At 43.0% G+C, this 25,122-nt stretch overlaps 1 protein-coding gene across 2 annotated transcripts in view; it reads right to left on the bottom strand.

Annotated features, from left to right (window-relative positions):
• LOC137283508 (uncharacterized) overlaps nt 1-25,122 on the bottom strand; it is a 30,864-nt gene that overhangs the window by 4,527 nt on the left and 1,215 nt on the right. The window contains exons 1-21 of one of the 2 annotated variants that reach the window (XM_067815048.1): nt 24,297-24,378; nt 18,695-18,916; nt 18,024-18,208; nt 17,416-17,580; nt 16,902-17,059; nt 15,777-15,969; nt 14,175-14,308; nt 12,846-12,981; nt 12,533-12,712; nt 12,061-12,102; nt 11,708-11,887; nt 11,034-11,192; nt 10,158-10,367; nt 9,322-9,437; nt 8,312-8,447; nt 7,996-8,195; nt 6,999-7,077; nt 6,496-6,712; nt 4,855-5,024; nt 4,008-4,160; nt 2,700-2,842 (exon numbers count right to left, since the gene is read on the bottom strand). In XM_067815048.1, coding sequence (XP_067671149.1) covers nt 2,700-2,842; nt 4,008-4,160; nt 4,855-5,024; nt 6,496-6,712; nt 6,999-7,077; nt 7,996-8,195; nt 8,312-8,447; nt 9,322-9,437; nt 10,158-10,367; nt 11,034-11,192; nt 11,708-11,887; nt 12,061-12,102; nt 12,533-12,712; nt 12,846-12,981; nt 14,175-14,308; nt 15,777-15,969; nt 16,902-17,059; nt 17,416-17,580; nt 18,024-18,208; nt 18,695-18,916; nt 24,297-24,342 — 3,224 coding nt within the window. In that variant the 5' untranslated portion in view covers nt 24,343-24,378. Of the gene's footprint in view, nt 1-2,699; nt 2,843-4,007; nt 4,161-4,854; nt 5,025-6,495; nt 6,713-6,998; nt 7,078-7,995; nt 8,196-8,311; nt 8,448-9,321; nt 9,438-10,157; nt 10,368-11,033; nt 11,193-11,707; nt 11,888-12,060; nt 12,103-12,532; nt 12,713-12,845; nt 12,982-14,174; nt 14,309-15,776; nt 15,970-16,901; nt 17,060-17,415; nt 17,581-18,023; nt 18,209-18,694; nt 18,917-24,296; nt 24,379-25,122 lie in introns of those variants that run through there. The other variant, XM_067815047.1, reaches the window with a different exon arrangement.

Genomic DNA, 25,122 nt, shown 5'->3' with positions numbered 1-25,122 from the left:
GGTGCATGTCTTGGTGTTCACCTGTCAGGAAATGTAAACAAAGGGGAATAACTCTCACTGTCACAGGAAGTCGTCTGCTCAGAACAAGATGGGGGCCAGAGGCAAATGTTTGACAGAGTATCAGAAAGAATTGATATCAAGACTATCCAAAGAAGGAAAAAGTGGCTGCAAAATAGGACAGATAACAGGGATAAACAGGTTCACCATCTGTAAATATTTGAGGAAAGTGAGACAAGAAGATAAGGAAAATCCTAAAAGAAGAGGAAGGAAGAGAAAGTCAACAGAAAGGCATGTGCGCTCACTGATGAGGATTGTGAAAATTAACAGAAGGAAATCTTTAAGTGACATTTCAGCAATTTTTAATGAAAATGCCACTGTTCAGCTATCCAAGAGAACAATACAGCGTCGTTTACATGAAAATGGATATTTTAGGAGGGTTGTAAAGAAGAAAACAACAGTGTCTGCAGTAAACAGGTTTAAAAGACGAGCTTTTGCACGTTCTCATCTGCACTGGAAAGTGAATCAAGACTGGTGGAAAGTAATTTTTTCAGATGAAACACAAGTCATTATAGGTAAGGACCGAAAGGTTTTTGTCTGGCGCACTAATCAGGAAAAATGGAAACCTAGGTGTCTTGGAATCTACAATGACAGGAAACCCCCTCAGATTAGTGTGATGTTTTGGGGGTGCATTTGTTTTGACGGTGTAGGGACACTGGTGCCAGTTGATGGTCACATAAACTCTACAAAATATATAGAAATATTAGACAGTAATCTTTGGCCAGTTATTGCAAAAGTACCACAAGAGAGAGGTTATATTTTTCAAGAGGACAATTGCCCAGTCCATGTGTCAAAGCAGACAACAAACTGGAAGCAGGGAAATGGTATCAATACCATGAGTTGGCCACCACAATCACCAGACTGTAATATTATAGAAAACGTTTGGAGAACAATCAAAGTCAAACTTCAGAAAGACTTGCATCTCATCAAAACAAAGCAAGATTTAATTGACTGTGTGTTGAACATTTGGACCTCCCTGACACCAGCCTACATACAGTCACTGTATAACAGTCTACCAAAGAGAATGAGGCATGTTATGCAAGCTAATGGATGCATTACCAAATACTGAGACAATATAAGGTAAGCCAGTTTGTATTTTTTTCACAAAAAATGATTCAAAATGTTGTGCAAGATACAGGTTAGAAATGGTGTGGCGGCCATCTTGTGAACTTTATTTTGGCACCTGAGTGTACGTGACACAATAGCCATAAGACCCGTGATGATCTGGGTTAGAACTGATCTTCAGTAACCTATGCTTGTCGTAAGAGGCGACTAACGGGATCGGGTGGTCAGGCTTGCTGACTTATCCCAACTGGGCTGATCGATACTGATGCTCTTGATCACTGGAGTGTCTGGTCCAGACTCGATTATTTGCAGACCGCCGCCATATAGCATGAATGTTTCTGAGTTTAGCGCATAACTAAACTGACCCACTCACTCAGTATTCACAAATGGGGCACATTGATGGATATAGTAAAGAGTTATTAACAGTACGCCATTATTTGTGCATCTGGTCCAGAATTCGTTTCACAGATCTACCATATGTGGCATGTGTCACTGACAGATTGTATTCATTTTCTTTGAGTTTCTTTTTAAGTAATATTCTAGCCATGTGATCACCCAATTTATGATCTCGCATATTGCCGCTAGCACTCCAGATTGCCTGATTTATTAAGTCGCCTGTTGTCACAAACGCTCCTGGTCAGTTCACACGCTTGATATTTCGTTTAATATGACAGGTACTCTCAAACGCCCGCTATACAAGGGATGTCAAAAAGTACTGAGCCTCACCACGACAATGATATAAATGCAGCTGTAGTTATGACATTATATCTTGGTACGCCCCGCCAGCCCTCCAGCTCCCATCACATATAGTTTTGGAAATACTAACCACCCCCACATTAGGACATTACTGATTCTAATGTCTTCACTATTCATACATGATGCCAAGGGTGTAAGCTACATACTGAATGGTCACACAAGTGTCAGCTCCCAATGTTTTGTAGACAAGCGCCAGCTTCATTTTCTGCACTTATTTTACAAATATACCCCAGTGTGCTGTGATGACTCATATCTCGGGAACCAAATTACCCACATGTGTGTAAATTTGGAAAGGGCGCTAAGGAATACTTCACAATAACATGGCAACTTTACAAACACTGGACATAGAGAATATAGTAATGCTCACTACTTTTTTACATCCCCTCGTATTAAGATGCCGGGAGTTGGGGTAACCTAGTGGTCAAAGCGTCAGCTCGTCACAATGAAGACCCGGATTCGATTCCCTACATCAGCATAGTGTGTAAAGCCAATTTCTGGTGTCCCCCGCCCTGACGTGGCTGGCATATATATTGTTAAAAGCGGCGTAAAGCTCACTCACTCACTCACTCACTATTGTGTCAGGAACTCCTGAACATCCGATTGGTATGTTGCCTACTGTAGCAAGACGCTCCTGACCACCCTAGCTATTAAGCTACCTAGTGTAACAAACACTCCTGAGTAATCACGGATTAAGCAAGTCGCATATTGCAGCACACGCTCCTGAGTCCTGAGTCGCCCATTCTGGCAAATATATGCTGCTTAGGACAATTGTAGCAATGTGGATCTTCCCTTACTGGCTGAGGTATATGTCGTAAACTTACTGCACAGCTGTCTGTTGCATCTCCCCAATCTGAGACGATGAGAAGCCACAGATCATGCTGCCCATGTCGCCCAGAGTTTCATCACTCAGCGTTGTAATATCCGCTGCCGTCCTGTTGAGGTAAGCCACCATCACATCGGCTGACTGAGACACAGACACCAACGATTCATTCGAATTATCCTGACATTATTATACATAAAGATTCCATTCGGGACAAACATTTTATTCTAATACTGTACACTCCTAGGATCCAACGCAACCATGTATTTCAGAATATATCCTCATCCACTCAAAGAAAAAGGTAAGATCAATTAAGTATAAAAGAGTTTGGGGACATTGGGACATACAATGATGGCTCTCGATATAGTGCTGCAGTTTCCTGTGGAGTGATGTCTGTTCGGCATGCGAGAAATTTACAAACGTGGGTTCGAATCCCAGCTTTGTTCTGGTCGTTGTTCTGGGTTTATTAGTAACATAGTAACATGTCGGTAGTTTTTGTGTGGTAAACTTGGTGTCTCCATCATTAAAGCTCGCACGCTGTGATAAATACGGTTGAAAACTCCACGATACTGACCACGGACTTTAAGTAGGTCAGCACCTGGTGTCGTTACTGTGACTGCAATGATTAATGGGTAGTACTTTGTGTTGAAAGCTGACAAATGTTGGGAGATGCCAGGTGGCACTGGTGTTACAGGTGACGACACAGCCTGCATGTGTTTTCCAACACTCCTGGTAGTATGTCAGTGCCAACGAACCTGGCAGTGTATGAGTGTCCACTCTCCTAGCAGTGTATGAGTGTCCACTCTCCTAGCAGTGTATGAGTGTCCACTCTCCTAGCAGTGTATGAGTGTCCACTCTCCTAGCAGTGTATGAGTGTCCACTCTCCTGGCAGTGTATGAGTGTCCACTCTCCTGGCAGTGTATGAGTGTCCACTCTCCTAGCAGTGTATGAGTGTCCACTCTCCTAGCAGTGTATGAGTGTCCACTCTCCTAGCAGTGTATGAGTGTCCACTCTCCTGGCAGTGTATGAGTGTCCACTCTCCTGGCAGTGTATGAGTGTCCACTCTCCTAGCAGTGTATGAGTGTCCACTCTCCTAGCAGTGTATGAGTGTCCACTCTCCTGGCAGTGTATGAGTGTCCACTCTCCTAGCAGTGTATGAGTGTCCACTCTCCTAGCAGTGTATGAGTGTCCACTCTCCTAGCAGTGTATGCCTGAATATTAGCCAAAGCGAAGTTATAGTAATTCTGATTACATGGTGGCGTGTAACTATATTAGCCATGACCAGGCAAGCCAGTGACTCGTGACATACCTTAGCAAGTTCCACGGCACCCAACGCTTGGATGACCTCATCGTCCACGTCCAGGGACTGGACCTCCTGTGACGTCAGACAGTCCACCATCGTACCAAGAGCCTGCACGTCTGACTTGCCCCATGCGTCGACGGAGCCGCCGAGAGCGTCCGCCTGTAGGATAAAGCAGTGCCTGAAGGTAACCTGACTCAGTCAGATCAGAAAAACATCGTTTCTTATTTCTAGAGAAGTGCACGAAGGGTGTTGGATGATTTACTTTGTTACATGAGCTATCTTTGAGGTTCTACCGATGTGCATGAGCTATCTTTGACGTTCTACAGATGTGCATGAGCTATATTTGACGTTCTACCGATCTGCATGAGTTATATTTGATGTTCTCCCAACCTGCATGAGTTATATTTGATTTTCTCCCGATGTGCATGAGTTATATGTGATGTTTTACCGATGTGCATGAGTTATATTTGATTTTCTCCCAATGTGCATGAACTATATGTGATGACCTATCGATGTGCATGAGCTATATTTGGTGTTCTATCGATGTGCACGATCTATATTTGAACTACCGCTGAATGAGCGGTATTGAATGTTCTACCACTGTGAATGAGGCGTGTTTGAAGCTATTTCAATATGAATGATACCTATTTGATATTTGTATCTTGCGCTTGAGATATGTCTGAATGCATTGCAAGCAATGTTTTGACACAATACTTTTTAACGGACATAACTTCCTTTAACGTTGATAGTACATTTTACGTATTCTATCAATCTTCATTCACAAGCTCACATTATCTGTACGTTAGCAAGATAACATCTGTGATGCTCAGATGTTAGGCAATGTTATACTGACGTGTAGTAGTTGATCACGGAGTGCTGCACACTGAATCGTGTTCCAGGCCGTCGTAGACAACTGAGAAAGACAATTTCCAACCTCAGCTGGAGGCACACCGGTGATCTGGGTGTCTGTCAGGAAGTCCAAGTTGCTACCGAAATCAGAAATAGTCGAGCAGTCGCCAGAACCTGAAACACAGTTTCATTTTGTACCAGGTATGTGGCGGTAAAATGGTTCAACATCTGTTTTTACACCAGCACAATAGGTACATTCACATTGGCATGAACAGGTATGGTGAACTTTGTTGTTTAAAGAAGCCTGTACGAGGTGTACAATGAAAGCAAAGGGAAGTAACTCTATGGCAGCACCAAGGCTTGCCGAAATAAAAAACCAGATGTAATATATCTGATTAATGCTGAGCATGTTGCTTTGAAATATAAAGGTCCAGGCATAATGTTTGCAAAGTGAGTAGCTTTTGCACCGAGCCAATACTCTATAATATCATATTTAATTTATCTGATTGGAGTTCAAGTTCAAACGAGTTCATGAATAGCACAATGCTTGGCAAATAAAGTAAACTTTATGCCTGTATGCCAATAATAAATAGAGTCAGATATAACTAATCTGACTGTATGCGATGCAGAGTTCAAGAAACTGTCGTTATCTGCTGTTAAGGTTATACTGTCTGTTTTCGTGATTCTGTATTGACCACTGTCCCAGGGCCAATAATAACTAAGGCTGACCTGGCATCACACCCACATCAACACCCACATGCACATCAACACCCACATCCACACCAACAACCAACCAATTCCTCCTTTTCCCCTCTTACAAAGGTTCGATCTAGGCCTACAGAAAGTGAGGTTGACCTGACATCACACCCACATCAACACCCACATCCACACCAACACCAACCAATTCCTCCTTTTCCCCTCTTACTGAGGTTCGATCTAGGCCTACAGGAAGTGATGTTGACCTGACACCACACCCACATCAACACCCACATCCACACCAACACCAACCAATTCCTCCTTTTCCCTTCTTATTGATCTTCGATCTAGGCCCTAAGTAAGTGATGTTGACCTGACATCACACCCACATCAACACCCACATGCACATCAACACCCACATCAACACCAACCAATTCCTCCTTTTCCCCTCTTACTGAGGTTCAATCGAGGCCTACAGGAAGTGAGGTTGACCTGACACCACACTCACATCAACACCCACATGCACACCAACACCAACCAATTCCTCCTTTTCCCCTCTTACTAAGGTTCGATCTAGGCCTACAGGAAGTGAGGTTGACCTGACACCACACCCACATCAACACCCACATCCACACCAACAACCAACCAATTCCTCCTTTTCCCCTCTTACTGATCTTCGATCTAGGCCCTAAGTAAGTGATGTTGACCTGACACCACACCCACATCACCATCCACATGCACACCAACACCAACCAGTTCCTCCTTTTCCCCTCTTATTGAGGTTCGATCTAGGCCTACAGTAAATGAGGTTGACCTGACACCACACCCACATCAACACCCACACTCACATCAACACCCACATCCACACCAACACCCACAATTCCTCCTTTTCCCCTTTTACTGATCTTCGATCTAGGCCTTAAGTAAGTGATGTTGACCTGACACCCACCTGTAGACCTCTTCCTCCTGGTGGCAGGCTGGTTGGCTGCAGTCACCTCGATGGCGAAGCTCCACAGTTGCCCGGAGGCCTTTTTCACTGCTTCCAAATACGTTGCCTTTTCCCCCGCACTGATGTCCCTAACGTCTCTCCCCTCCAATTCCTCCCGGAACTCAGACACCTTCTCCATCACAACTTGCAGGATGGAGACCAATTCCTCCTTCAGAGCCTGGGGGGGGAGGAATACGTTAGCGAGTTAGTATGGTTTTACGCCGCCTTTAGCACTATTCCAGCACTATCGCGATGGAGGACACCAGAAATGGATTTACACATTGTCCCCATGGATTGGAACTCAAAATGTAACTGCTAAAACATGTGTTCATTTATGTACTGTCTATTTCCTGTAATCTAATCGCCAGTTATCCATGTTTCGATTAAGTAGGGTTAGGTATGGCGGCTATCTCCAGATACATAATACCTCGCACGCTGGTTATCTTTCAGTAATGTACACCTACTGGCAGATCACTCGCTGGAATCTCATCAAGAGCGAATACTATAGCTGCCCCAAGGTCTTTCAAGTCACTTGCTTCAATCCTGCAAAGAAACGACAGAATGATGCTACAACAGCTTACCCTCCCAGATTAACATCTCCGAGCATCTTCACACTTTTCTGTCAAAATACGGTAAACACATTCTCTAAATTTGTGTGCGTTATCTCATGTTTTGCAAAAAGGGATGGGGTACCACAGCCATATTTTTCTGTCGCAGAAACGTAGCCAAGCCAAACTCAGACTACAGAACCTAGAGCAAAACGAATCCATTCCGCACCGTATTCTAAGTCCGAACTGTCACGTTGTGTGACATACAATCGGTTTCGTTATATAGGAAAACGAGCTTTCAAAATGACGAATATTTCTCGATGCAAAGAATCGTTATCAGGCGAAAATGAACTATAACATGTACCAGCTTTGATTTGGGGTTGGGTAATACTCGTCTGACTTTTAAGGTACCGCGTGCGTTTATATATTTTGACTGCGGGTACGTTTCTGAATGTAAAAACGTGCCTGGCGTACATTCTTTACTTCTGAAGTACCCGTGCCAACAACGACCCTTTCGGGCTTGTTGAGACATGTAGGTGAAGGATGATTAACCTCGGTAAAGAGTGATTGAGTTTAGTTTCAGCACTCAGCACTATTCCAGCTAAATGGCTGCGGTCTGTAAATAATCGAGTCTGGACAAGAGAATCCAGTGATCAACACCATCAGCATCGATCTACGCAGTTACGATACGGTGACCATTGCCAACCAATTCAGGGTGTCCGACCACCCGATCCCGTAAGTCGTCCATCATAACTAGCATTGGTTACTGAAGATCCCGGATTTTCATGGAACCTTGTGAAAGATCACTGGCCAATATCTGACATCGCCATGAAGTAGTTCCCATATCCTGCCAACTATTCCAAGTTATCACATGTGTGTGGTAGGTTCCTTGTGGATTCACACTGGTCTTTACCTCGAGACTGCAGCCAGGAGCTTCTTTACAATGGCCTTCTTCGTGGTGACGTCTAGCTGGGGGCACTGAAGGAAGTACATTCCATACTTCTTGAACGTTGGGGTGGTCATCTTGTTGGCGTCGTTAGCGCTCATGCCGCACATGGCGAAGGGGCCAATGAGGTCGATGTCGTCGGGGGCAAACGAAGTCTTCTGTATTTCCTGCGGTAAGGAATTTAGAGCTTAGGTTTAACGAAAGAAGTCTAAATGAAGGAACGTTAAGGTTTTAACATGTCATGGGATGCTCGGTCGTTTCTGAACTGGTCTGGCATATTTACCTGAACAGTGAGTGCAATCTTGGTCAACAGTTGCATCCGAGATCGGGTGAACTTCTCGATATATTCTTTCTTCATCCCAACCACCCGCATCACAGATCGCAAAGTCCTGCGGCTGAACTTGACTAAGTCCTTTCCACTGGGATAAAGATACAAATACCAAACTAGAGGCGACAAAGCCATAAGAATTAGCACGGCGTTGCGTGCTTCATACCGTACCATAACTGATGTCTGTAACTATGGGCCTGTGGCCAGGTATGAGTGATTTTTATTTTACACAGCGATATTCCAGCTATATGGCGGCGGTCTGTAAAAAAACGGGTCTGGACCAGACAATCCTGTGATCAGAAGCATGCTTATCGATCTGCACAACTGGGAACAAATAACATATGCAAACCATGTCAGCGAGCCTGACCACCTGATGTTGTTAGTCGCGACGAGCACAGTCGCCCTTTATAGCAAGTATGGGTTGTAGAAGGTCTATTCTAACCAAGACCTTCACGGTCCCTTCAAATATGAAGAAAGACTAATTGGTTGAACCGGTGTCACCGGTGTGATATCGCTGGCATATTGCTAAAAGAGGTGTAAAAATCACCCACACCTGTTATTTAAGACAAGAAATAGTGGCACTGGGTGTTCGCGAAGCAGCAATGTTTCCTGCCCCTCTGGTGGCACTCAGTTTGAAGTTCCGGAGTGCAGATAACAAGCCAGCAAACAAAACAGCACCTCAGTACAATATTGTGGTTTGGACACGCCTGTCTGTTGTTTAACGCCAGCATTGTTCCAGCCACGGCGGTCTGTAAATAATCCAGTCCAGACCAAAGCAATCCAGTGACAAACAGTATGAGCATCGATCTACGCAACTGGGATACAATGATATATGTCGACCAAGTCGAGCCTTAGTATCCGTTCCAGTATGCCTTGGTTTACTAAATTTACTTAATGAAACAAAGACAGTACTATCTGATTAATGGTTTATTATCAATTATTACATCAGGTGGTGTCTAACTCACCTTGCATGTGCGAGGAACATGCCGACCTGGTCGATAAGAGGGCCGTCGATACATACGTCCTTCACATTCCCAGTGACGCCAAAGACTCGGAGCAACTTCTTCACGATAGCCCGGATCTGGAAGACAGGCTCCACAATCACATGCCTTAATGGTAACGGGTAAAAAATCTGGCAACTGTAGTCCTAGCACCGGGACGCTCTGATTTGCCTCTCTACCTGTTGTTGTACAGGCTTTCTACCTATTGTTGTACGCACTCTCTACCTGTTGTTGTACTGGCTCTCTACATCTCGTTGTGCTGGCTCTCTACCTGTCCTTGTACTTGTTCTCTACCTGTTCTTGTACTGGCTGTCTACCTTTTGTTGTACAGGCTCTCTACCTGTTGTTTTACTGTCTCTCTACCTCTCGTCGCACTAGCTCTCTACGTGTTCTTGTACTAGCGCTCTACCTCTTGTTCTACTCACTCTCTCCCTTATGGACACACAGCTCAACTTGTTGTACACGTCACTCATTCTGTTGTACTCACCACTCTACTTGTTGTACTTTAGCTCTACTTAATGGTCACACAGCTTTACTCACCACTCAAATGTTGTACTCTACGTCTTGTTGTACTTAAATTCCACCTGATGGACACACGGCGCTCCCTGTTGTACACACCACTCATCCTGTTGTACTTGACCTCTAACTGTTGTACTCGCCTCTCTATCTCTTTTTGTACTTGACCTCCAACTGATGGACACATAGCTCTCTCTCTCTCTATTTTACCCACCACTCAAACAGGGGCCCGTTGCCCTCACCAGTCTAACTTTTGTTTTCGGCTCTCTCCCAGTTGTACTCACCACTCTACCAGACATCGTCTTGATGTGTTTAACTGTCAACGCGATATTCTCCAAGAGATTCTCATCCTCACAAAGGTTCTCCCAATCCTTATCCTTGGCTGCAGAGACGAACAGGTCAGCAATCTTCTGAAACTGCGTTCCGCAAAAGTTCATGTTGGTGCGACTCACGTTTCCGAGTCTATCCTTGACCTTCTCCAAAACAGCATTAGCCTGAAAGAGTCGTTACAGAACACTCAAGTCCTAAGACCATGAAATGGTATTAACCGTGGCTGCTGGAACAGCGTTCATGAGAACGAAATGGGGTGGAAATATAAGCGTCATACATACTCTAGCTTAGAGCGAATAAGACATAACAAAAACTTGTATACGGAAAAGCAAAAGAAACGCAACTCCGTTTTTAAATAGAAGACATAAACATGAACGCTTGCTTTTATGAGATTTCATTTTTTCGAAACTTGCGTTTCTTTTGCTGTTCGGTATATTAAGCTGGGTGGGATTATATTTGTCATTACATGATTATTTAGACATGTTCGAGAAATACGTATTTTTTCAATAAGTTATTCGAATTTTCATCCTCCTGTTTCTGGTTCACCATTTTTAGGTCTTCAAAAGAACTATCAGATGTTCTGGGTCGACAATGTCATGCAGTGTATATTTAAAGTTGTGTATAGGTGACCAAGGCGTTAACCATGACACTATGCCCACAGCGGCGATTCAGGTTCTCTCGACCACACTACTTACCGTTTCTTCGGAGATTCAAGGCCACAGTACATTTCTGCAGAGACTTGAGTGGACTGATTTTTTTCCAAGGTCAGAGTAATTGCCGTATATCTAGGAAATAGGGGAAAATATAGCTCTCAAGACCACAGTACCTACCGTTTCTTTGGAGAACTGGAGGGATTGAAGATTGCCAACGCCACCGAGAGACGTGATGTCAACACTGGAACGGTCACTTATGCTCCTTCCAAGGTTCGGTCCGACCTGCCGGATGTACGTTCCAATCGACTCGTTGTTTGCAACAGCGTGGGCAACCACCTTCAACAGCATACAGTGACTGACGTATATATTATAAGATTGTGTTTCCGCTCAAAATGGAACAAATGTTCAAGAACTACACAGACATCGTTCCCAAAATTTCATGCACAAACATTCGCAGAGAGCAACAAGATTATATAATTTATGCTCCATTGGCGATCCACGTCATCGAGCTACCAAACATATTTGAAATGTATAAGTACTGTGCCTGCATCACCACAGCTGGAAAATACTGTCAGTTACTTATACAAACTCTGAGACAGCCATATCTTTTGCTTTTTTTTCCTTTTGGCACGCCGGAAACCCCTGAATGTAGGTTCGAATCACAGTTCGATCAGATTATATGTCTAGGTTTCTTCAGCATCATGCCTGTGTTTGTAAGTTACCCGTAAACATCTACGAAATGCTTCATTTTCTCCCCACAATTAGCTGACACATCGAGGCGTTTCCAGAATAACGTTCCGTCATACCCTGCTCACTCACTCTCAGCTGATGTATTTCAACTACAAAACTACCTTCTTCATGATCAGTCGGCAGAGGCCTCGACGTCGGACACAAACAGGCTCCAAGTAAGTTGTCATGTTCTGAATGCATTCTGCTACGACGGCGTTTGGTATTTGTTCCACGTAGGATTTAGGAATGACCTTAACGAGGACTCCGGCTTCTACGATTTGAGGGCAAGTGTAGGTGGTGGGCTGCCGGAAGAGGAAGTGATGTCATTGAAAACATGTCTCATTGGTCTATTAGGTAGATCGAGTATGGACATAAAAGGTTATATTCGATGACGTGAGAGGACGTTATGACGTTATGACATTATGACGTAATTTGCTCTTATGTTAAACTGTTGCTTTCATCTTAGAATACTTACGCTCACGAATGTTGATTTGCACTTGTCCCATATATAAGCCAGCTGAAAGATAATTAGATGTAAGGATTAGTTGTAACTTATTCGAGATGGATAAACGTATAACTTTCAAATTATAAGAAAACATTAAAGAAGCGGACAGGTGACAGGCTGACACTTCTTTGTATAACTGAAACAATGTTAGTGTTTTGTGTAACGCCACATTCAGCAATATTCCAGCTATACTTTTAAATAACCAAGTCTGGACCAGACAGTCCAGAAAGCAATAGCATAAGCATCGATCAACGGAATTGGGATACGCTGACAACAAAGCCACTGAGTCTGACCACACGATCCCGTTAGTCGCCTCTTTTAAGCATGGGTCACTGAAGATCACTTATATCCTAGGTCGTCACGGGTGATCAGATCGATGATAACTGGCTAAAGAAAGGAACGTGGTGAGGGATGTCACTCTTTAACATCGCCAGTGCATTACCTTTCCCCTTTGTACGTCTGCTCTGTTAATCGTCTGCCAGTTGTTACAGAGGGTGTTGTTTGGAATGTTCTTGAGGACACTGATGGGGAAACCGCCAATGAAGCCCCCATAGTCGATAATAGCTTGCTGATCCCACGTAAAGCCGACAGCGTTAACGATGCGCTTTAGAAGTCGTTTGACCTATTGGTAAGATTTGCTTTAAAAATGAGTGCACTCGAGTAATCTTATTGTTAGGTTAGTTTCATGTTGAATGTAGAGATCATTACGTTCACGACAATCAACTCAATGTGGTTACATGATGGCATTTTCTTACATCTTTGGGGGAAATCTCGAAATCTGACGGACAGTTGGTTTGGCTATTCTTCACAAAGGTCTTGATGTCAGCTTCGCTCAAGGTCTTGTCGATCAGTTTCCTGAACGGGGCAAACTTCACTACTACACAGATCAACCTGGGGAGAGAGGACACCGATATGTCACTAACGACTGAAAAGCATGGAGTATATAGCACCTGTCGTGGCAATTCGCAGTGCGGAGTTGCGTCCCTTCAGTGGGTCAGGTTGCAAAGAATGCGCGTGACACCCAGTAAAGGTTCTTGGGGTGCCAGCACATTACCAGAGTGGGTAGATGTCATCAAGCCAGCTAGGAGATCCTTTGCATCAAGTTCTCCCTTGCACACCAAGATACACGAACCGTAACTGAAATACCGTTAAATGAGTACGCGGGTTTGGTTTTATGCTACTTTGACAACCATTCCTGCAATATCACGTGACAAACGCCAGAAATGGGCTTCATATATTGTACCCATGTATGGAATCGAACCCGGGTGTACAACACGCCAATACATTATTAGGTGTAAAAATGATAGTATTAGCCATATGTAAGAACTTGGCTGACGAAAATGTTTGAAATGGCACGACCGTATTACAATGATGAAATGGTTCGTTGTGGTATGTTATCCTATGATGGACTGTAGTAGAAAGGTCATATTGGTCAGCTGACATACGAACCATTATGTGAAAAAGCATAAATTGTTCACGTGTCAACCAAGTCAGCGAGCCTGACAACCCGTTCATGTAAGTCGCCTCTTACGACAAGCATGGCTTGTTGTAGACCAATTCCAGTGATTGACTCAATACACACACAAATGACTGATGGAACTGACATGGAATCACACCAACAAACCTTGAGAAACACATGCAATTATATTTTGAAGGTGCAACCCAGGTCACAGATGATGACGTAACGGGCACAGATAGGACAGTGGGTGAGGCGTTCAGTATTTTCGCAAGTAGTCGGAATTTATATACAATACAAACTCATACTGGTGGAATAATGATAAATTCAGCATGAACCTATACTCACTCATCGCCTTTTATACGAAAAAGTCAATTGAAAACACATGGAGTGAATAAGAACTATGTCCTCCTTCTCTGACGAGAACGTCATAGGACTTCTGGGATCCCGACCCCATTATCCAATCAGAGTCTGAGCAATAGCGAGGAGCGGAACTTATCGTTCCCAGATCAGATAGAGATCGGATGACCCAAGAAGGTGGTCTTTGGTGAAAAGCGATGGTTGTGTCATGCATCGATTTCCTTCTCGTATTTTTTTCTTACCCCGTCACTTGATATTTTTTTCTTACTTAGATTTCTGTGTTGGTGTCAGAGATCCCGAATTGGCCGCCCACCAGTCGCCGATCTTGAAACCAAGGAGACGCAGGAACCTGGTTTCTTTCACATCGTCGACATCGATAAACGTGTCAAGGTTCGCCAACAGCTGAAAGATGACCATTTGGTGTGAATGGCGAAAGTAGCTGACCGTGGTCATTGTGGGTATGTAGGACAGGATGAACTAGGACTGTGTCAACTGTGGTGTATCTAGAACAGGATGAATTAGGACTGTGTCAACTGTGGGGTATTTAGGACAAGGTGAACTTTGACTGAATGTCACCTGTGGTGTATCTAGAACAGGGTGAACTAGGACTGTGTCAACTGTGGTGTATATGTGACAGGGTGAACTAGGACTGTCAACTGTGGTGTATCTAGAACAGGGTGAACTAGGACTGTGTCAACTGTGGTGTATATATGACAGGGTGAACTAGGACTGTCAGCTGTGGTGTATATGTGACAGGGTGAACTAGGACTGTCAACTGTGGTGTATCTAGAACAGGGTGAACTAGGACTGTGTCAACTGTGGTGTATATATGACAGGGTGAACTAGGACTGTCAACTGTGGGGTATTTAGGACAAGGTGAACTTTGACTGAATGTCACCTGTGGGGTATCTAGAACAGGGTGAACTGGGAATGTGCCAACTGTGGGGTATCTAGAACAGGGTGAACTAGGACTGTCAGCTGTGGTGTATCTAGAACAGGGTGAACTAGGACTGTGTCAACTGTGGTGTATATGTGACAGGGTGAACTAGGACTGTCAACTGTGGTGTATCTAGAACAGGGTGAACTAGGACTGTGTCACCTGTGGTGTATCTAGAACAGGGTGAACTAGGACTGTGTCAACTGTGGTGTATATATGACAATGTGAACTAGGACTGTGTCAACTGTGGTGTATATGTGACAAGGTGAACTAGGACTGTCAACTGTGGTGTATCTAGAACAGGGTGAACTAGGACTGTGTCAACTGTGGTGTATATGTGACAATGTGAACTAGGACTGTGTCAACTGTGGTGTATATGTGACAAGGTGAACTAGGACTGTCAACTGTGGTGTATATGTGACAATGTGAACTAGGACTGTGTCAACTGTGGTGTATATGTGACAATGTGAACTAGGACTGTGTCAACTGTGGTGTATATGTGACAAGGTGAACTAGGACTGTCAACTGTGGTGTATATGTGACAATGTGAACTAGGACTGTGTCAACTGTGGTGTATATGTGACAATGTGAACTAGGACTGTGTCAACTGTGGTGTATATGTGACAAGGTGAACTAGGACTGTCAACTGTGGTGTATCTAGAACAGGGTGAACTAGGACTGTGTCAACTGTGGTGTATATATGACAGGGTGAACTAGGACTGTGTCAAGTGTGGTGTATTTAGGACACGGTGAACTAGGACTGTGTCAACTGTGGGGTATTTAGGACAGAGTAAGCTAGGACTGAAAATGATACATTGTTATTCACATTTAAAATGACGATTGAAATATTGTTTCAAAAGAAGTTTCTCGGAAAAAAAGAATATATTTAAATAATCCATGCCTGAGGTACATTTCCTAATTCAGAATTTCTACCTGAGCAACTGTCATCGTGTCAATATCGTCCCGGGGCATGTTGACCACATAGTTGGCGAAATCTGTCAGCTGCTGACTTGTCCACCCGGACAGTTGACCGAAACATGTCTTGAGCCTCTGACCTATCTTCCTCCGGACCCCAGGCATCAGCTTACTGTACAGCCTCATGTCCTTTAGACGCATCTGCTGTGTGCTGCATTCGTGACATAACATATAGCGTGAAACAGTAAAACACCTGTAACTTCGGATGTATCGATCTGCAGTGAACAAAGTAACATACCGGTGATATCTGACTGCAGTTGACCTAAATACATGTATTTAAAGGAAATAAATACATAAGTTGAAATAATACACCATTCACTCCGGGGTTTATTGAACTGCAGTTGACTTAAAGGCATTGTTAACTTTTATTAAATTATAATTGTGACGTCATCTCAATGTCTTTTCCGAAATGGAGCTATGTGTAACAGTTTCAATATAAAGACTTCATTTTGTCATTTCGACATTTACTTTTGATAACAAAAATATTTCCAATGCTTTGAATGTAATTCAAGAAGGGTAATATCCTCAAAATTCTCCATTCCTAAAACATAATGTGCCTCGGAGCCTCCGGTTCCTCGGTTCCATTATTTTTTAAGGAATGGAGAGTTACTCGGACATTATATACAGATATCGAACTGCGGTCACAAAGTAAAATACATTTCACTCCGGATTTATCGAAATAAAGTGGAACGAGTATTGCAATCTAATTCACGATATATGTAACGTTGAATATAAGGAAACCAGAGAGTAATACATTTTTCACTACAGATACTTCAAGCTACCTGAGTAAAATACAGTTGGATATATCGAATAGGCATGGAACTTTAGTGAACACTCCTTGTATATCGTACCAAGGGGCCGAATCAGTTTGTCAAATTCATAATTAGGTGACAATAAAATGTTCAATTTTAAAATTTACACTTGTAGAAGAAAACGTATCAGACTAATCAGATGTAGAAAACAAGATGGCCGTCCGACAAGTCCTATAAAGTACCAAATGATATTAAGGCGAAAACCCAATTCAGTTATTGAATACAATGAGTCATGTGAAAAAAGGTACCACTGTTCCTTATCGGGACTTACACATTACAGAAGTTGTCGTTGGAGATTCTGTCGATGTCCCTGACAGTTATGACGTGAGGACACCACGTCATGTAGTAGACGTCCCAGCCGCTGGGTTGGTACTGCACTACCTTCTGCATGTATGCCCGACACTTGGAGTCCGACAGCCTGCCGATGAACTGGGAACAGCAGCATATGAGAGAGTGGGTGAGTCGGGTTTTAGCAATATTCTAGCAATATCACGGCGGAGGGACACCAGAAATGGACTTCACACATTGTGTTCATGTGTTCATTAACTCTCGCAAGAATACTTTTCATTTTGATGCAACGATGTGACTTCAAATGCGACGATTCATGAAGAGAGGGTAATATAAAGCAATAGTAGTTCAATGGTTTGTCGCACCTGTTTGTAGCAATATAGCAATAGCAAAAGTCACCCCCAGTCATCTGCACACAAGGTAAGCCATCTAACCCATTAAGAAAACGCAACTTTCACGAAACATGCATGAATACAACAAGAAACATGCAGACATACCCCGTCGTCAAATCGGTTCTTTATTCCGAGGGCAACACAGTCTCCACACCGATTGACAGTGGCCAGCATCGTGGCTGTCGACACTTCATCTTCCAAAAACCTTTCGCAGTATGTACCCAGCGCCGTCTCGTTGAGTTTGCCAAGCACAAAACAGTGAGCGGCTTTCTGGAACGAATAAAGGGGAAAATAACCAAACGTCAGTACTTAATATGCATATAAACTTCTTCATTCAAGGATGTTCTCCCTTTTTGAGTATCACTTGTAAATGTCGGACAAAGGCAACAGATCGAGATATGAACATGTTCCTGGTCAGGTTGACTGAGTGAGTGAGTGAGTGAGTATGGTTTTATGCCGTAACAACAATATTCCCGCCATGTCACGGCAGGGGATACCAGAAAGGGCTTCACACATTGTACCCTTGTGAGGAATCGAACCTGTGCTTTCGAGGTGACGACCGAACGCTTTACCCACTAGGCTAGACCCCAACCTCATATGCGGACATAACCCACTGTTGGTTCATTGTAGCAGTCATTAAGTATCTAAAATATGTGCTAGATCTACTTCACAATGTTGCAACCCCCAAACATTCTTATCACTGCGCCACCTACCGTCAACACCAGATGTACAGACGGGTTCCATGTTTGGAGAGCGGAAAGCACGTCAACGTAGCTAATCTGGTCCCACTGCTGCACGATGTTTATGTACAAGCTTTGATAGGTTGAATCCAGGGTGGAGTTGAGGAACATAAACGTCTCCCTGGCCTCATCAGCGGTAAAAAGAGACCAGTCATGATCTGTAAGTGGTATTAGCAACACTGGTTTACTGTCGTTATGTTCTGTTAATAACTGGCGATTTTCTGCCCCCCTCCTCTGTGGCATACTAAAGGCTGGTATCTACTTTTACACCTGCAAGTATGAACTATCCGCACTGGTATCATATCTAATACACAGTCGTGTATTATGATCTATGTTTTATCTTATTGCTCGCTTTTAGTGTTTACGCGTGTAATGTGTGAGTGAGGTTTACGCAACTTTTCAGCAATATCCACGGATGATAACAGAAATGGGCTTCACAGTTGTACCCATGTGAGAAATCGAACCGGGACCTCGGTGTGACGAGCGAGCGCTTTGACCACTAAGCTATCCCACTTCCCCACATATAATGACCATATATGGTTGATTTAGTGACAATCGTTTTATTCCCCTTGTCATTCTTTAAAGAAAATATCAAACAAATATTCCTCCAGAATCTAATTACATATTTGGGAATTGGAACTCACTGGTGCTCTGCCTTATCTGCCGGAAGAATGGTCTTTCAGATTCATCGAGAGTCAGTTCAAATTCATCCAGCTTTGTGGCGGTATTCAGAAGGTCTGACTGACGGCCTCCGGTGCCGATCTGCGCATGACAGCGGAGGGATGGCAAGTTCCGGAACGCCCTGAAATCGCTCAGCGTGCTTATTGCGACGCCTTGTTGATCCCTTTGAGTGTACACCTGGCATGCTGAAATGTGACATGATATTCATAAGCATACAGAAGGGGCGAATTATTGTATATAAAACACACCGTCATAACACTAATAGATTGCTGAATTTAAATTACTAAAGATCGAAACCTCCTCCATTTTTTGTTCATGAGTGAGTGAATCAAAGTATGCAATGTTCCAGCAATACCACACCAGAAATGGGTTTCACACATTGCAGGAAGAGTTGGGAAGAATTCCACAGGTGTGACTTGTACGACTTCAAGTAAACAGAAATAGATGAATAAAGGAAACTATTGTGTTAACAAACTCCTTGTCTATGGACGTGTGTGTTCAGTTTCACCTTTTCATTGCATGAATTAATTGTTCCTAAACTAGCGCAATAAATTGTTACAACAGGCTTATGAGCCCAATTCATTCATTCATTCATTCATTCATTCATTCATTTTGAAAGTGTGCATTAATTTCCAACTATCGGTCCTGGGATCCGAACTCTATAGTTTACCACAGGCTTACAAATACCACAGAGGTTCAACACCCTGGCTCGATTCTGTCCAAAGACAACTGAACGTTACACCAAATATGATCCTGATGTTTCCTGCTGTGATTATCAAGGTAGAGCGGGATTATTGATATGAACAGGTATTGATTTTGGTTCCAGTTGAGGATGTTCGACGTCTGGGGCGTTGATTGTGATTCACCTCACAAAACAATCCTTGTTTGTACCATCTTTATTTGTTGTGGAAACCTTTGTTACGGTTGGAAGCCACACTCTTTCTATTTACCGTCCATACACAACACCTTTTGATCGCTCACCTTTTGTGTGTTAAAGGGCGTTTCACACATGCTTGTCTGTTCAATCATTATCTTCATGTTTGGTTCAGTTCGGTTGATTGATATGGACCAGTATGTTTTGTAACATAAAACACACACATTGATTATACGTGGTGACAACTGAATATCTCTTTTAAACTATCTGAGCGTATAGTATTACAGGCATTCTTTTTGTGTGCGTTCAAGGCATTCGAACAATGTGAAGTCGTAAATTATGCTATATACATGGCAAAAGTACACATGTTTACCCACTGATTTTAGATATGAACATGCTAAGGTCACAGGTAAGCATCACGTGCATTACGTGCACCCATCTATTATCAAAATTCACTGAACTGTTCTTACAGCGCCATACCTTGAAAAGTCAATTGATTTGGTCGTGGATATGTACATATGGTAACTTTCAACAGATACCTTGTAGAAAATTTAAATTACTGCCATGCACGTCATTGAGTGAGTGAGTGAGTGTGAAAGGTTATACACCTCTTTAGCAATATTCTAGCATTATCACGTTAGGGGACACCAGAAATGGGCTTGACACATTTTGCCTATGTAAGGAATCGAACCCAGGTCTGCTCCATTACGAGCGAATTCCTTAACCACTAGGCTACCCCCGGCATGCCTCTGAGGGCTCTTTTAAGAGATGCTAGTTGTCATCACGAAACTGGCTTGAAAATGATGTCAATTGTCGCTAGCGTTCATACTGATCCGAGTGACAGCTCCCAGGAAGGTCACAGCCCTTCTCAAAATCACATAACTTCAGCCGTTCGTGTTAATTGGCGTTTAACGCTTTAACAGCGGTTTCACCGAGTTGTTTGTCAAGCAGAACGGCCCAAAATCACTTCGGTTGTAGAGACAGACTACCTATCTGTGCTATCCCCACATCCCGTCACTGGAATTTGACGCTATGGGAAAGTTGTCGGACGAACGTCGATTTCTTTTGTTCATGACTGGTGGTCAAGCAAGTGTTTGACACCGCAAAAACGCTGCACATGAACATTCAGCAGTATGTCTTTGAGGACGTACCGTTTGGAGGGGATTCAATGATGCGTGGGGGTACTTCTTTCAAGACGTTAAGCTTCTCTCGTGACGTTAAGCTTCTCTCATGACGTTAAACATGACCATGTGGCAATCAGACATAACCTGAATGGATGACAGTAGATCAGGCTCAGACAGGGTTGTTGTACCACATTCTGAAGGCCATCCTCTGAACACAAGGCCTTCATTCATGGACGACAGTGCTAGACGACATCACGCGCTATCAACTCTACCTCGGCCCGCCAGCAGCCTCGATGAAGTAGAGCATGTGCGGGACATTACTGGAAATATGCAGAAAACGCCAGAGAGAACCTCCAGTACAAAATCTTGATGTATTGGAACAAGCCTTCCACCAAGAACAGAACGCTATACCTCAACGTCAATTACAATGTCTCATATGGGTAATCAGGAGATAGCGGTTGGCGGTTGTAGTTGGCGGAGGTCACACTCGATTCTGACATTGTGCTTAGTTCTTGATACTTACGCGATTTCTTGAAGACAGATGGCAGAATCTTGAAAATGATCGCACTGGTTGACGCCAAAGAGCAATAGTTATCAGCACTATAAAATGGCTTAATTTTGACATGTTTGCGTCTCTCTGAATAAACTGGGGTTTTTTTTTGTTCTTTTTGCTTTAAAGTTTGTCAATAAATTATTCCTTGAGAGTCAGTGTATCAAGATAATAAGTTAATAGCTTGGACAGGTTACATGGGTACAGTTAATGCTAACTTAATTGTAACACATTAGTGCTTTGAAAATTATTGTGTTGCGACACTTTATTGCATGTGTATAGTTTAGTATTCCCGTTATATTATAGCGGCCTGTAACTAATCGAGTCTTGTCCAGACAATCTTGAGATTCAAATAATGAGGATCAGTGCACCCAGCTGAGACACGATATCCGTTATCATCCGACTCATCGATCTTTAACCATCCGATCAGTATACTCACCTCTTACAACAAGCATTAGTTGTCGGAAACCTGTATTTTTATTTAGCCGTAATCCTCACGGATTCTGTGACAAGGGCATGGATCTTTTATTTCCCAAGAGCAAACACATCCTACGGGGTTGTGAAAAGCTTTTGTTTTCAAGCACGAATTGAGCTCAGATTTAATGTTAATGCAATGTTGTCAATGTAATACACACTAGTCGCTTCTGTAGTTCGTCATAATTAAAGCACATACGTCCATAGTAACCTAGGTTGGTTGTTTATGTTTTGTAATATATATAAGTGCAAGGAACTATTTCTGTCAGAACAACAGTTCAAGTGCTTGTTGTACTCTGTCGCTAAGCAACAGTCTAACATTTTCGTAATGCGTCCTAATCGATCCGTGGACAGAGAGCACAGAGCGTGTATACACGGTCCATATCACAACAAGCCACCTTCGTTGATAATAATCCCTGCCTTAAAAGCTTGGTGGGGTATTTGTCTTTTATTCTAGGTCAAGGCACCGAGGCCGTATTTCGCAATATTCCAAATCAACAGGGTTGCTATAACGGGATTTGCATTGATTCGCACTGCCATATATTGTATTGAAAGGATGTTGCCAGTGTCCAATAATGTTTTGTACAGCGGGGTAAATACTGTGTAATGGCAAAACGCATGTGCGTGTTTTGGAGACAAAATAATAAATGACTACTAGTAGTATTAAATGGTATATAAATCTATCTCGATATACCGCAAAAATATCCGTCAGAACCAATAATTTATCCGAGGTGGTTCAATGGTAAAGGAGTCGAATATCCGAACTCCACTATCCCTCACGGTTTAGCGTGCATCCAATTCTTGGTGCCCACTGTTCTATATACAGTTTGTCTCACAGTCCTGCACTGCAGTTTTTTACCTTTTGCCTTCCCCTTTCTGCACGTCTAAATGGAGTAAGTGTACTTTTCCTCAGGATTCCAAACATCCCATCTCATTCTATGGCGCTCCTTCTCAGTTTATAAGGAATTGTCAATTTTGTTTCTATACCACATTGCATCTATTAAGAAACCAGGTGCGAGTTGAACTGTGACATTGTGGAACTGACTCGGTCAGATCTAACGTACACCAAGCCGCATGATGCGTTACACATATACCATGTCGATATATGTCTATCATACATGTTACCACACAACTGCTTCGAATTAACAGTGCAGAATATATAATTCATGAAGCGACAATTTTGTATAAGGGTAAACGGTGAAAAGGTTATTAGATGCAGCTGTCATGTGAATGATCCACTGAAGCTAAGTCAGATCTTATGGTGAGGTGAGGTGAAATGGGGTATACCTTAGTATTTAAGAACATTTCGCTCATATGACTGAGATACCATGCCACAGTCAAGCGTGAATACCCTACTCAGACATTACTGATTATGACACGACCAGTCCTTGTTTTACCCATAATGCCCAGCGACAGGCAGGGTACAACAAGTACCATGTCTTAACGTCTTTTGTTATGACGCCAACGGAGATCGAACCCGGGGCCTTCCGCTCTCCAGGCGCGATCAGATGGTCTTGTGCTTCATAACGAAGCTTATAATTCCGGGGAAGCTAAGAATGAGAACCTAAAATTGTCAAGAAATATTTCCAATTCAAAACCAGAAACAGATGTTTCCTTCTTGTAACAATGCCTTTAAGCAGCTATCAAAATGTAATGCTAAAACTATACAGTTACGCAAATGACGTCTGTAACACATGCATTATAAGAACAGTGCAACGTGGCCTGTGGCCTGTATACTTCAAGAAGTATTTGAAGAACGACGTCCCAAACAGCGGACCCATTAAGCACACAAAATTATTTACCTCAGAGATTAAACGACCACACCACGTTTTAGTTGATATATGATTATCACATTTTAGGGTGTTCTCATATTTTATGTTTGTAGTATATATTGGCAAATATAATTTTAACCCGGATAACTGCAGGTCGGTGGTTCGATCTCCGACTGCATCACATCAAATGGCGTTATATTGTCACACTTGTTATTTCCCTGTCTTGCACTCGGCGTTTAGGAGCTAAATCAAGGACTGTCGGCACGGAGTATCACATGTCTGAATTGAGTTCCATGTCAACCGGGACGGTATCAATATGCTAACGAAATAATCATACCGACACAAATCCGCACAAACACACACGCGCGCGCGCATGTTTAAACGTTATTTCACGTCTCCATTTAAGTGCAATGATCTCGAACAGGGTGATGTTGTACAAAACGTCGGCCGTAAGTCTGTACTATGATACGGGAGTTATCGCCTTATAGTTCGCTTTGTACAACGTCATACGCGAGATTACACTCCAATTTACCACTTCTCACCTACAGCCACACGTCTTCCGTCAAATCTCTACAACACACACGGTTATTTATAGATCGGAATAGCAGTACCCAAGAAACAATGATACGTCCTCATCTCGATGAACTCTCGCTGACAATCGATTTCGTAAACTTCATGGCCGCAAACGACCCGTGCTATGGCTGAATGAAATAAATACACCACTGACTAGTCGAATCATTAACATGAAGACGATGGAATTAACGGACATACCTTGCAACAGAGTCACTAACAGCAGAACCAACCCTCTGGTCGCCATGTCTCCTGACTTGTGACTTGAGCGTGTAATCCAGAGATTTGGTAGAGCTGAGATGGTTTCAGTTGTAACACTGTAGCTGTACGCTTAACGAGGGTGGGGGCCTCAAGGACGTTTATATAAGTATTATACAAAGGACACAAAGGCCTAATAGCTGTGTTCTACAGGATACGTGTCTACTCCATCACCTATAATGACATATGCATTGGTTCGCACACTTCCACAGCAGGATAGGATGTCGCCAGTGTCTAACAACGTCTTGTACAGTAGGTCTAAATGGTCTGTAGTGGTAGCAGATATGTGAGTGCTCTTCACCCGACATCAGTTAACCAAATTTTATTAAACGATATAAACCTCGATGTGCCGCATGCATATACGTCAGAACAAATAATTTATCAGAGGAGGTTCAATGGCAAAGGAGTCGAAAATCCAATATCCGGTTCGCTATCCTTCGTGGGTGAGTGTGCAGCTAATTCTTGAAGTTTCCTTTCGTCTAACCGTTTCCGCAATGAAGCAAGTCTACATTTCTTGGGGTTCTCCCTTCTCACCTTTCCAGTTTAAATGGATTTGTTCGTTTCTGTCACAATTATATATATTTGGAGAACGAGGGTGAGTCTAAATGTGATGTTATTGTGGGGCAGTTAGTGACAATCAAGAGGACACAGTGCTGAGTGATCTTAAACTATAATAATGTCTCGACTTACATCCCAATATACACTGATCAGCAAAAGAAACGCGATTATCAAAAAAGGGAAATCTTATAAAAGTATGCGTTCATGTTTA

Source organism: Haliotis asinina, chromosome 5 (genome assembly GCF_037392515.1).
Source record: "Haliotis asinina isolate JCU_RB_2024 chromosome 5, JCU_Hal_asi_v2, whole genome shotgun sequence".
Taxonomy (NCBI): Eukaryota; Metazoa; Mollusca; class Gastropoda; order Lepetellida; family Haliotidae; genus Haliotis; species Haliotis asinina.
Note: the sequence above shows the minus strand (reverse complement) of the source record. Positions and strands in the feature narration are given on the sequence as shown.